The sequence below is a fragment of the Pinus tabuliformis genome, chromosome 5_2 (assembly GCF_031772625.1).
Source record: "Pinus tabuliformis cultivar Carrire ecotype Pingquan chromosome 5_2, CPIR1, whole genome shotgun sequence".
NCBI classification, from domain to species: domain Eukaryota; kingdom Viridiplantae; phylum Streptophyta; class Pinopsida; order Pinales; family Pinaceae; genus Pinus; species Pinus tabuliformis.
In genome coordinates this window covers 729,012,716-729,026,438 of record NC_142306.1, presented here as the reverse complement: position 1 = coordinate 729,026,438, position 13,723 = coordinate 729,012,716, and the positions used below count along the sequence as shown (strand labels likewise).

Genomic DNA, 13,723 nt, shown 5'->3' with positions numbered 1-13,723 from the left:
ATAGATTTTAGTTCTTCCCAAAGTAAGCCAGTTGATGGATAATCTGATAAAAATCCAACGTAATATATAATATATTTCGTTGTCGGGTTTGTCCACACCCATTTAAAAAAAATGACACCTAACGCCCACTTCACATTGAACCACTAATTTTTGTCTGGAGGTACAGTAAGGAAGTTCAATAATGCTTTCTTTAAGTGGCTTTCATGTCCACTAATTTTTGTCTGGATACAGTAATGAAGAAGGTGCATGGAAGTTCAATGCTCTCTTTAAGTCGCTTTCATGCCCACCTTAAAAAACGACGTTTCCAATTTTCACCAATCCATTCATAATAATGACAATTTTGAGTGGAGCCCAACTTTTGAATTTTCTTTGTTTTACCAGGTCCTCCACTGCCAGCTGAGTTGCTTCACAGCTACTGAGTGCGAAGGGAAGGTTGTCAAATCAAGTGACTTTCCAGCTCTTTGAGACCGAATTTCTCTGAACGTTACTGTGAAAACGAGGTGAAGCAGAACTGCGAAATAAATCCACACACCCTCTTCATAGCCTTGGCACAATTTGAGCGAAGAGAAATCTGAATCTTGCTGGTGATTTAGCCGTGGGAAGAGCAATCTTAATTTTGCCTTGCAAGTTTGATTTGGGATCGACCTCTCGAAGCCAATGGCGGGCGTTAGTACTGCTACTGGAATTGCAGGCAATGTGTCTAGCAATATTTTGAGCGGCCTTTGGAACAAAGCTGCTCAAGTTGTCAAAGACATAATTTCTTTGCCTCAAGCTGTCACTGAAATGGAAGATCAAGCTCAACGTCTGGGCAATGTAATACATGGTATAAACGAGAAGCTGGCTCAAGAACAAAAACCCCCTCAAATAATAGTGAAGGCTTGGCTGGACAAGGCGGGGCAGGCCATTGAAAGTTCAGGATCTATCCACAACGAGTACCAGCAACGAAGAAATTGTGTGAGTTGCTGCCCAAACTGGTTCTCCCGCTATGAAATCAGCAAACGTGTTGGAGATTGGAAAGTGAAAGTTGCTCAACTCCACTCAGAGAAGGATGCCGATTTTCCAGCCAACGGAGAATACGGTGAGCTTACTCCGCCGACCCAGATGCCGATCCAGACCCCAAAGTTTTTTGGAAATGGAATAGCAGATGCACAGTCCGAGCTTGAGAGTCTGTTAATTGAAGACATGAGCGTTCGAGTTATCGGTGTGTGCGGCATGGGGGGTATCGGTAAGACGTCGCTGCTTCAAACCATCAACAACAGCGACAAGGTAAGCCAATCATTTAACCCCATCATTTGGGTCACCGTCTCCAAAGAACCCAATATCTCAAATCTCCAAAAGTGCATCGCTGATAGATTAAAGATAAAAATACCAGATGAATGTGATTTTGAAGGGCGAAAATCTGCACTGTACTCATATTTAAAGGATAAGAATTTTCTCCTTATTCTTGATGATATATGGGAGAGACTGGAGCTGCAAAGCCTGGGAGTGTCATTGAATGACACAGCTTGTAAGATTGTTCTGTCCACCCGGAGTACAGCTGTTTGTGCGCGAATGAGAGTGGATAAGATCATCAGCGTGAAACCGCTGTCAGATGATGAGGCTTGGCAACTGTTTTGTAGCGGAGCTTTTCGGCATGGGAAAGTTCCACAGGAACTGGAAGACATTGCCAGGAAAGTAGCCGGGGAATGCAAAGGTTTGCCCCTTGCTATAAATGTAATTGCTGCTGCAATGCGAAACGATAGCTATCAACATGAGTGGGTGCATGCTTTACATCAAATGCAAGCAGTGGAGGAGACCTTCTATGGCACGCACGATGACATTGAAAAAGAATTATTTCAGCGTCTCAAGTTGAGCTATAATGTTCTTCCAGAGGATATGAAGATTTGCTTTCTATATTTTGCAGCTTATCCTGAAGATCAACAAATCTGGGTGGAAGAAATTATAGACCTCTGGGTGGCAGAAGGTCTGGTCAAAGGCAGCGGAGAGAATTATTTGCCTGACACTGCGCACAGTTTTCTCAACCACTTGAGTGATCGCTGTTTGATTGAGGTGGTAAGCAAGGATTCTGTGGGAAGGATTTTCTTTGTGAAAATACATGATGTTCTTCGCGATCTGGCGATTCGGGTTGCGGAGAACGAGCAGAGGTGTTATTTTAAAGAAGCCGGACGGGGCGTGAGCAATTTTCCCTCAGAGGAAGTCGTGGGCGAGGGCTGTGACAAATTGTCACTGATGAGTAATAATCTACAATCCCTCCCAACAACATTCGCATGCTCGTCCCTCTCAGTTCTCCTGTTGAGGGGGAATCGTGATATTAAGGAAGTTCCTGGAAGCTTCTTGAACGAATTGCCCTCACTGAGGGTCCTCGACCTTAGTGACACTGGCATAGAGTCTCTGCCGCCCTGCATCGGAAATCTGCAGCATCTTGCCTCCCTCCAACTAAGGAGAACGGGCATCCGTGAATTGCCTGAAAGCATTGGCGACCTGAAGGAGCTACAATTCTTGAATCTTGACGGTTGTAAACAATTACGGTGTCTTCCCGATAGGATAAGTGAGCTCAAACGGCTGAGGGCCCTCGATATAAGGCACTGCAGCAGTTTGGAGCATCTTCCGCGAGGGATCTCGCAATTAGTTTCACTGGAAAGATTGGAGATGTATTGGTGCAAGATTGCATTGGAGTTCGAGGAGGAGGAGGCAAATGCAGAAAGAAAGAATCCTTGTTTAAAGGACCTGCAGACTTTGAGCCGTCTCAGGGTTTGCGGGGTAAAGATAAAATCGGCAGTTAAAGAGGGGGTTTTCGGAAATTGGTCAAAAATGAGAAATCTGTCTCTGAGGTGGGAAGATGCAAATGGTCAAGATTACCTTCCGCAGGATATGCAGGCGATGAAAGATCTAGAAAGTCTGCATCTTGAAGGATGCGATGTGGAGCGATGGCCGAGTTGTGTGACTCAATTCCGAAAGCTCGCATTCCTTTGCCTAGAGGAATGTAAGGAGTTGAAAGATCTTCGGGCGGACTTGCCATGTTTGAGACAGCTGTGGATGATCAATTGCGATAAGTTGGAGGAGTTGGAGTTGGGGATGGGGGCAGTGGGAGCAGCAAGTGCAAGTGGAGGGTTGGGAGAGGGCGCGTCACCGCTATCCCCTATGCTCAAGCGTGTCGTTGTGGCGGGTTGCCCGAAATTGAAGAGACTGCGTGGCGGATGGGACAAGCTGAATCATCTGCAGGTAATAAGAGGTTCGACAGAATGGTGGGATGCAATCGAATGGGAGGATCCCAACATGAAAACATTACTTCAAAATAAATTTAAGGCTGTAGGGTCGATGTATTCTGTTGCCCGAAATTGAAGAGACTGCGTGGCGGATGGGACAAGCTGAATCATCTGGAGGTAATAAGAGGTTCGACAGAATGGTGGGATGCAATCGAATGGGAGGATCCCAACATGAAAACATTACTTCAAAATAAATATAAGAGATGGTAGAGTGTGTTAGCGTGGATGTAATTGGAGTAATTATTATATGAAATGTAGTGTTTGTCATGTCACGTGTCACTCCGTGATTTTTACATGTTCCTTTACTTTGTGTGTAAATATAAATATTTTTAATTCCAAACTATGTAGTTATATTTTTTACTTTTGTGTAAATATAAATATTTTCAACTTTTTAATTCCAAACTATGTAGTTATATTTTGTATTTTTTAAGTAATGCTAATAAAAATAAACGTCATATATTTAATGGGAATTTTTTAAATTTATTAAAATTACGTCATATATTTAAGGAGTTGTTTATAATGCGACTTTTTGAGATTCCGGTGACGGAATCCGGCGGAAGAAATTGAGATGAAATCATGATTTGTTGCAGTTAAAATTGTTTTTTAACTGCATATTCGGATTCAGCACCCTGAAAAACCCCTGGGACGCTTTCATTGTGCAGAAACTAGTTATCAAACTTCGATTTCAATAAATTACTGCCGGATTTTCACCGGAAAAAATCGCCGGAAAGACTATTTAATGGGAATTTTTAAATTTATTAAAATTAAAAAATTTAATTAATATTTTCCTTAACGTTGTTCATATTCCTTATTATTTGTAATTATATTGTTTAGTCCGTAGGTTTATAATTTCAAAAAGCATTAATAAATATTACAAATATTAATTTTTACTTATCTAGATTAAAAATATAATTATTAATCTATATAGGTAATGAAATTTTATTTATGTATTGTAAAATAATTAAATATGTTAAAATTTTGGAATACATAATTAAATATATTAAAACGTAGCTTCCGAAAAATATTGTATTTCTTTTAAGTTAGAAAAGTTATGAATATAAAAAAACTATAAATTAAAAGACTTTATGATGGATTTATTTTGGCTATCAGAGTAATGCTATCAGAGTAATGTTTAAAGTAATAATCATTTATGAATATAAAAAATTATTAAATTAAGATATTTTATGATGGATTTATTTTAGATAATAAAGTAATGTTTAAATTAATAATTAATAATATTAAATTTAATATTTTGGTTTTAATTCTATTTTGATAATAGATTTAGTGTGTTAATGAATCTATATTCAATATTGTTTAAATATTAGTTATCTTTTGTTTAAAATTTTCAAGTGTTAAAAAAAATATTGATAAAGATAAAAATTGATATTGAATTAGTGTAATACATTGTTTCGTAATGTGAGATTTTGCCTTTTTCTTGGCACAAAGTCAACTTTATAATAAAGTCCGAGGCATAACATTGCAAGGTTCATATATAACATAGTTGGAAGTGTGCTACTATTGTATTGGTTGGAAGTGTGCTACTATTGTATTGGTCCATGAAAAAGCTTGTATGTGTTTTATGTGATGGCTTCTTGATGTGTTATTAATATGATGCTCACTTTATGATGCATTATTTTACGTATTGATACATTTATTATGGTTATGATTCATTGTATTATAATTGAATTACTGTGAAAAGTTATGAAATAGTAAATTTGCTCTCACAATGATTCAACCCCTTTGTAGAAATTTGATAGAAATTGCAACTGCTCAATATTTCAAACTAAAAAAAAGAGACACAATTCTACTCTACTAATATGCAGAATAGAGATCACAATTTAGAAAAACATGCATAGACATGCAATAAGAAAACCAAAAATCTACAGAGATTTCTAGGGGAACCCAACTGGGAAAATCCCCTCAAGCCCCTTTGCATTAAATAGTTGAATAGAGAAACTATTACAATTGCTAGCTCCAACTCTGAGCTCAACCTGCAAAAGAATAATTGTTCTCTCTACTAAATGAGAAACTCTAGCCAACACTTAGTCAATTATCTACTCATTAAGCCTCCTATTTCCTTGCGCAAATCCTCAGGAAATTAGCCCCTAAAAGATAGAAATTTCCTCCAAATTCATTGCATAATTCCAAAGGATTGATCTCATGATTGCATGCAACACCTATACACTCAAACTAGTATATAACTCATGTTTCTTTGGCTTTGACATCTCCACTTCAGCTGTGGAACTCGAATTCCATACATGCATTAGCTATTTTAGGCTAATTTATTAGTTAACTGATAGATATTTGAGTTAAACTATTGTCCCACATCACAACTTACCTTCAACTGAATCTATCAATAGTTGTAGGTCAATTAACTGAATACAACTGAAAATAAATGAATGATATTACTAAAATTTAGCAATCACACATGCATAACTGAACTCCAAGCCCACTAACTTGAATTCACTGAGTTAATTGAGTGACAAGATCCATGTCACACTAGTCAACTGCCTTCGAGTTGTCCTGCTGATGTGGAAATTCAATTTACTTAATTTGAATAAGGCTAAAGTCAAATTGAGCCTTTCTTGCTACATTTTTTCAACACTCCCTGTTAGCAAGAAATAGATTTTTCACCACCCCTATCCAACACCTGTGGAATTAGAAATTTACCTCTTGAAAATACCTTTGTCAAGATGTTAGCATCTTGCTTCTCAGTTGGAATGCACTCTAGCAACATAATTCTCCTCTGCACACAATCGTGCAAATGGTGATATCAAATATCAATGTGCTTGGACCTGTCATGAAATATTAGATTCTCATAGAGCTTAATGCACCTATGATTATCACAATATATCACTATCAAATCCATCTCCTGACTAAAAAGACCCACAAGTATTTTCCTCATCCATATGGCCTTGCATGCTACTTGACTTGCAACCATGTATTCAACCTCTGCTGCGCTGAGTGCCACAAACCTTTGCTTCATGTTGTACCAAGAAATAGTTGCGAATCCAACACTAAAGATAACACATGAAGTACTTTTCTTGTCTAATGGACTCCTTACCCAATCTGCATCGGTGAAGCCTTGAAGCTTCACTCCCTCTGTCCTCTTGTACCATAATCCATACTCAATAGTGCCTCTAAGATACTGTAACACATGCTTTTCTACCTTCCAATACAACTTGGTAGGCCTCACCATAGCTTCACCCAGTTGGTTTACTGCATAGCACATGTCGGGTCTTGTGTTCACAAGATACATCAAAGACCCCACAAGCTGCCTGTAAATGGTAACATCAACATCTTCACCTGAAGTGGCATTCTCCTTCCTCCGGTTTGTAGCTAGAGGTGTGTCCATGGGCTTACAATTCTCCATGTGAAATCTCTGAAGTATTTTAGAGGCATACTTCCCCTGAGTTTTTTTTTTGGAAAAAAAACATGGAAATTTAACCCATGAGTGAAATTCAGCCCCTGAAATTTTCTCTAGATTCAATGTACTATGATGCCCGCAACTCCCATAATATTTACAATTAATGTAGCAATAATGCAAAGAAAAACCCAACAACATACCCAAGGCTCCAACAAACTAGGAAAATGTCATCCAAATATTTCAAGAAAACCCCAAATTCAACTTTTCAAAACCTACATATTAGCCCTTGTATAGACAAAATAATACACCATAGTCGATAAAATGTGTGCCTTTCTTAGACATAATAAAAGTAAACATAATGAAATTTTCTAAAGCTTAAAATTACTAGGTGATTTGATAGATAATCTTATAGAATCCTACCATAACACACCCATCTCTTTGTCATTTAAAAAGAAAAATGTCACTAATTTTTTATAAAGTAAATGATTATGGTTAATTGAGAGGTGATCTAATTAAATCCCATTGTAGAATTTTTTTTTCTTTTTAAATAGATGGAGCCTAGGCTAGGGCCAACCCTAATGTTGAATGAAAAAATGGTTTATGCACCAATGGGATACAACAACCATTGCACAAGACTTGGTCAAGCTTGGACACCCCTTGGGATAGTTTATTTCCCCCATAGGTGGGAATCACTATCAATCCCTTCTCATGAGATTTGAACTTGAAAGTTAATGGGGACTAAACCCCATAGAAGCCAACTAGTTTACATCTCATGAAGCCAACTAGTTTACATCTCATGGGTAAATCACATCATAATATATTTGGGCATGGATTATTTTTCCACATACATGATTAAGGAGATTTAATAAATCATACTTTACTTACTCAACTTGTGAATGAATATAAAGAAGTACAATAATGGCTTCAATATGTTGAAGTGCTACAATAATTGATACTAAATTTAATCTTATGGATATTCTCTATATTCACCATCTAAATTGTCTGTTTTCTTAATAGCAATGCTTTTCTCCAACCTATGAGGTGTAGATTGATTGATTTGTGTGGGGTTTTAGTCTCCATCGGGTCTCAAATTTTAATTTTATAGGGAGGGGTTGAGAGTGGGAGATAAATATCGAGGTTGCACTTTCCCAAGGACCATTCAAGTTTGACCAAGTCTTGTACAATCTTGGTGCCAACATCATATTGGTGGGTAGATTGTTCTTCTATCCAACATTAGGGTTGGCCTCATGCTAGGCTTATCCTAGTTTTGAAAAAAAGAAAAGAAAAAAACATTGCTATGCTCCACAAAAATCAAAAGCTTTCTTAACTCTATAATTTTTAAACAATGGGAAAATTCATCATAACTCAGTTGTTAACTAACAATGGGGGAAAGCATTTGTGGATAACTAACAATGGGGGAAACCATTACTGGATGTTATCCACAAATGTGAGTTTCTTGATCACTATATTCAAGAAAAACCATGCCTCTTGGAATAACCCACTAGTGGATTGTAAGGGGCTATGCTTCCTCTCCTACCAAATGTTTTTGAATCTTGGTTCATTAACTTATTACGTTACATCTAATAAAAAAAAACTCTTAAACAATCATAACTAATTCCGTTACCTCTATTCAATATCCTTTCATTCATTAAAAATATTTTTAAAAGTTTTCTAAAATACAATGGTAAAACTTATCATAAATCAGTTTTCAAACCAACAGTAGGGATAACCATCACTATAGCTAATTGATATAATTAACCTATATTTATATTATTATTGTTATTTTTAAATTAAAGTAATTTTTCTATTAATTTTACACAAATAATTTTTTATTTTATTTTTTGTATTTATTATATTACATATTCCATCGTTGTTATTATTCCTGAAATGCAATGTAATCTTCAATAAAAATGCACTCGTTTTATCATAAGTTATGATAATTTATTCATAAAATTGTTAATTGTCCAATAGTGTAATCTTCAACCTAGATGTATAGGATAATTTCATCTCTCTTCTTTTATGATGTACACCATAAGTTCATCTTTAAAAAAATGTAAGTACTTAAAATATACCAACATAGATCCATTTTGATTTTAGATTTTGATGATAGATCTAGAGTTAAGATGGATATATGATGATTGAATTATTAATTAAAATTAAGTATATTTATAATTATACAGAAAATAATTTTGTTTAATTATTTTATTTTTATGTAATTTGACTAAGTCAAAATGCTAAACATTACATTACATTATAACATCTCTACCATAATGGACTAGAGAGCTCTTCTCGACACAATAATAAATTCATTATAAATCACTTTATTTGGTAGTAGAAAACCTAATGACAATTACAATTACAAATTCAATTTATATTTTAATTAGTATAGTTTGCCCCATATATATTTTATTAAGATAAATATTTTTCATACATTATCTTTATATTTTTTAAATGTTTATTATTAATAGTAAAACTAATAAGTCCATGAGGTCTTGGATAAACGGTGATCGAGTGTGATGTTAAGGTACTCCTAGATGTTAAGTAATCAGTTCAATTACATGCCCTAATCGGGTGTTATTCTCGGACATGACCATGATGTAGCATCACCGTTGCCAAACTTACCGAAAAAAACTTAGAAGTTAGCTTTTAATATATATTATTTTTAATATGACTAATTTATTTATTAAATATGAAGAATAATACACTGAATGATGGAGCAAACATGAATTTAGCAATCATAGAATAAGCTTAAAACATTTCCATTAAGTAAGCCAATATTTATACATTTTTATGAGCCAATGCTCGTCTCAATCATCTCCTATAATCTTTCAACTAATTCTACAATCTCTCCAAAATTCCCTTAACTAAAAAAATCTTTATCTAAATAATACTTTCGAGACATAACAATAGCAACAAAAAAATAAAAATTCATAGCAATAATAATAATTCTAGAATACTCCAAATGTTCATTTTCTAACATTTCTTCCCTATAATGATCATTTGGAGAAATTTCAAAAACATCTTTCCTTTGGTAGTTCCTTGGTGAAGATATCTACAACCTGAGCCTCTATTTTTTAATACATGATCTCAATCACACCTTGTTGAACTATATCTTGAACACAATGATACTAGATATCAATATGTTTGATCTTCTTATGAAAAACTAGATTGTTGGAAAATTTAATAACACTTTGATTATCACAAATCAACTAAGTAGGTTGCTCTCACTACTCATGTAGATCCTCCAAAATTTTTCTTAACCATACTGCTTGACAAGATGTTGTTGCTGCTTTATATTCTACTTTAGCTGTGGAGAGAGAAACTATATGTTATTTCTAAATATTTGAAGCAACTATGGTTGAACCCATGTCGAATGAATATCTTGAAGTTGATTTCCTATCACCCATGCAACCTTCCCAATCTAAATCTGTAAAATCAATCATCCTAAAATCCTCTATTTCTCTGTATACTAAGCCATAACCAAATTTAGCAGGCATATATCTCGAAATCCTCTTAACTTCCTTCTAATGCAATTCCTTAGGTTTTGACATTAACTCGGATACCATATTTATTGCAAAAGATATATCTAGTCGAATTGAAGTTAAGTAGATCGAAATTCCAACCAACAATATAGAGTAGCATCAACTATATTGGAGTCATCATGTCTATATAAATTCATCGTGACTTCCCAAGGAGTTGCAGTTGGTTTGCAACTCAACATGTTGAACTTTTTGAGAATATCCCATTAGTATAATTGGCTTGTAACATAAAAATACCATCTTCCTTCTGCCATACTTCTATACCCAAGAAATAATATGACTCACCAAGATCCATCATTTCAAATTTTGCAAACATATGTGACTTAAACATTTGAAACAATTTATAATTTTTCCTTGTATAGATCAAATCATCAAATAAGAATATCTTGTCCTAATTGAAGTATATAAAGATTAGATTCAGATGAGCTCTTGACTAAACCATGATCTTGAAAACCTTATCAATTTTTGAATACGAAGCCCTTGGAGCTTTCTTTAAACCATATAGAGTTTTCTTTACTCTGTACAAAAAATCTTCTTTTCATGGAATCTCAAAACCTTTAGGTTATTGTACATAGATTTATTCATCTACATAACCATTCAAGAATGTTAATTTAAGATCCATATGATAAATTATCCACTTATATTATGCAACCAGTATAAGAACCATCTTGATTCTATCCATCTTCGCTACTAGAGAAAATGTCTTTGTATAATCAATCCCTTCCTTATGAGTGTATCATTTTGTAGCTAGGCGGGCTTTATACTTATCAATTGAACCATCTGATTTATACTTAGTTTTACGCACCTATTTAGTACTATTCCAAGTATCATTCTTCATTAAATTATTGATTTGTGCTTCCATGGCTTCATTTCGTTCCTTTTTAATTGATGCTTCTGCATGATTATCTGGATCATTCATCTCCATTGCTTTAGCCATAAGTGCAAATTTTACAGCCTAACTTTATGATCTAGTAATAATTTTTTCAAAATTACTATCATTTAAACTTTGTGAATTGCTTGAAACAAAGGAGAGCTTGAAAATCCTATCTTCAGTCATTTCTCCTCTTGCTACCATTTCTTCTTTATTCAACTTATCCATGATTAAACATCCTTTGTTTTCAAATACCAACTTATAATTATGATCCATCATTTGTCCCATAGAAAAGAAATTTATTCCTCAAAGTTGGTGATATCAATGTGTCATTAATAAACTTCTTCCCATTGCAATGTGGAATTGCAAATGTACCTTTCCTTTTCACTTTTTCAATACTATCATCATCAAATACAACTTTACCATAATAGTTACCATTTATTCTAGTAAAAAAATCTTCTTGAGATGTGACATCCTGAATCAATATACCTTGCATTAGTTTCTTCATTATGTGCCATCAAACTTGATATGAACCTCTTATCATTTCTACTTTCTTCAACCATTGTATTAGCACCTTTTCGTTCATTATCTCTCATTTTTGCATAACAATCTCTTTCAATATGACCAAATTTGTGACATTAATAACATTGTGGTCATTTTCTTTGATATATTTCTCTTCCTCCATCTATTCCTCTTCCTCAAGATCCACATTGGCTTCTTCCTCTGAAACTACTTAGACTCATTCCTCTGCCTCTTGAAGGGAATACATTTCCTTGTAAATTATGTTGATTTTTGTTCTAATTATGAAAGCTTTGATTATGGAATTGTCCTTTGCTTCTTCCTCTCCCCCTATACTTTGTGGAGAATGCATTATCCATGTATTCACTTGAATAATTTTCTTCAACAACTAACAAATATCCACTTAATTTATCAATCCTCATCACATTAAGATCCCTAGAAACCATGATACTTGTAGTGACCATTTCGAATTTTGGTACAAATTTTTTAAGATATTCTTAATCATTCTTCTTTCTGGAACTTCTTTTCATAATGTCCTTGTCCGGTTCACAAGATCCTAAATTTTTGTGATGTAACCATTCACTCATTGATTACTTTGCACCTTTGCATTTCCAAAATTAGTCCTTAATTTTCATAGTTTAGAAACTACAACTCTTCATATGTATTTTTTTAATTTTTCGATGCATCATTAGAGGATTGTGCTATACTAATTTGTGGAAAAATTGAGTCATCAACTACGATGCCAATTAAGGAAAGTGTTTCATTGTCTTTCTTGATAGATTCCTTTAATTTTTTATTATCGTTAGTATCTAGTGCTTGATGTTCATCATCATAAGGCATATCATAACCATCAATTACCAATTCCCATATATCTTTGCTTATAAAGATTGGTTGCATTTTTCTCCTCTAGTAAACATAATTAACACTTGTGAGTTTTGGAAGTATTATATTGCTTTTCACCATTGTAGAAATTGAATAGGACACCAAAGGAAGCAAAGAAAACAATAACAATGTCCCACTTCAACTTGAGACAAGAACGATTTTCCCAAAAAACGAGACTCAACCACCGAAAATTTAAGGATGGGATTTTTTTTTAAAGTTTAGAAACCTTGAAAAATCTCACTGCTCATAATACGCGATCTCTAAAATGTTTGATGATATTTTTGTAACAATATTCAAATGTCTAAAAAATTTATATTCTCTAAATACAATTTTGGCAAATTTTAAGGTAAAATAGTTCTATATTGTAAAATTTGGGTGAATAATATAAAAAAAATGAAATTAGTGAATAACTTTTTTTGGTAAAAGCATAGAAAAGTAGGCCACTTGTAAATATTAGCCCCTAAAATTTTACCTATCGACCACCACCTCCACCAAAATATTTTATTAAATTAAGAGTACAAAGATTGACTATATATATATATATATATATATATATATATAACCTCAACTTTTAGTTTATATAAGTCATTGGCAATGCCATGGATAGAAAATTAATTTTCTATTTGGGTAATATCTAAAATAATCAAATTTATTCGTATGAACTTTGGAGAGTGATGCATTAAATCATGATCCCCACAAAGTGGTTGGGATTTTTTTATAAAGAGCATGTAAGTGATTTGCATTTAATTTTTTGGGATTATTTCTTAGTTAGATTGATGTCTATATCTAATATATTGATAACCAAGTGGATACCTAATATCTTCAACACCTTGCCTTATTAGTTCATAATCATATATAGACTTTTGAAGGAAGATTGAATACTATTATCTTTTTTTTCAAGTTATTTCTTGTAAGAAGGTGGGATTTGAGCTCATTGAATATACAAAGAATAAGGAAAGCTAATAACATTAAATTCATTGTAAAATGATACTAGACAATGTGACATGTTTTTGAATGAAGAGAATAAAAAATCAACTTTATATCTTTTTATATATATATATATATATATATATATATATATATATATATATATATATATATATATATATATATGTGTGTTAATTAGCAATATTATCTTATTTTATAAAACAAAAGCTATTCAATATAAAATTTGTATCAATAAAAATTATCAAAATATATATATTTTTTATAATCATCTTAAAAGCTATAAATTTAACTAAATATTTTAATCATAACATGTACATAAATATCTTAAAAA

At 33.5% G+C, this 13,723-nt stretch overlaps 1 protein-coding gene across 1 annotated transcript; it reads left to right on the top strand.

Moving 5' to 3' along the window:
• The first annotated feature begins 418 nt into the window (after nt 1-418).
• Nucleotides 419-3,345, top strand: LOC149161284 (putative disease resistance protein At4g27220). Its single transcript, XM_089435504.1, has one exon. It carries the CDS (start codon nt 658-660, stop codon nt 3,340-3,342), a length of 2,685 nt encoding a protein of 894 aa, XP_089291630.1. The 5' UTR covers nt 419-657; the 3' UTR covers nt 3,343-3,345.
• Nucleotides 3,346-13,723: the final 10,378 nt, after the last annotated feature.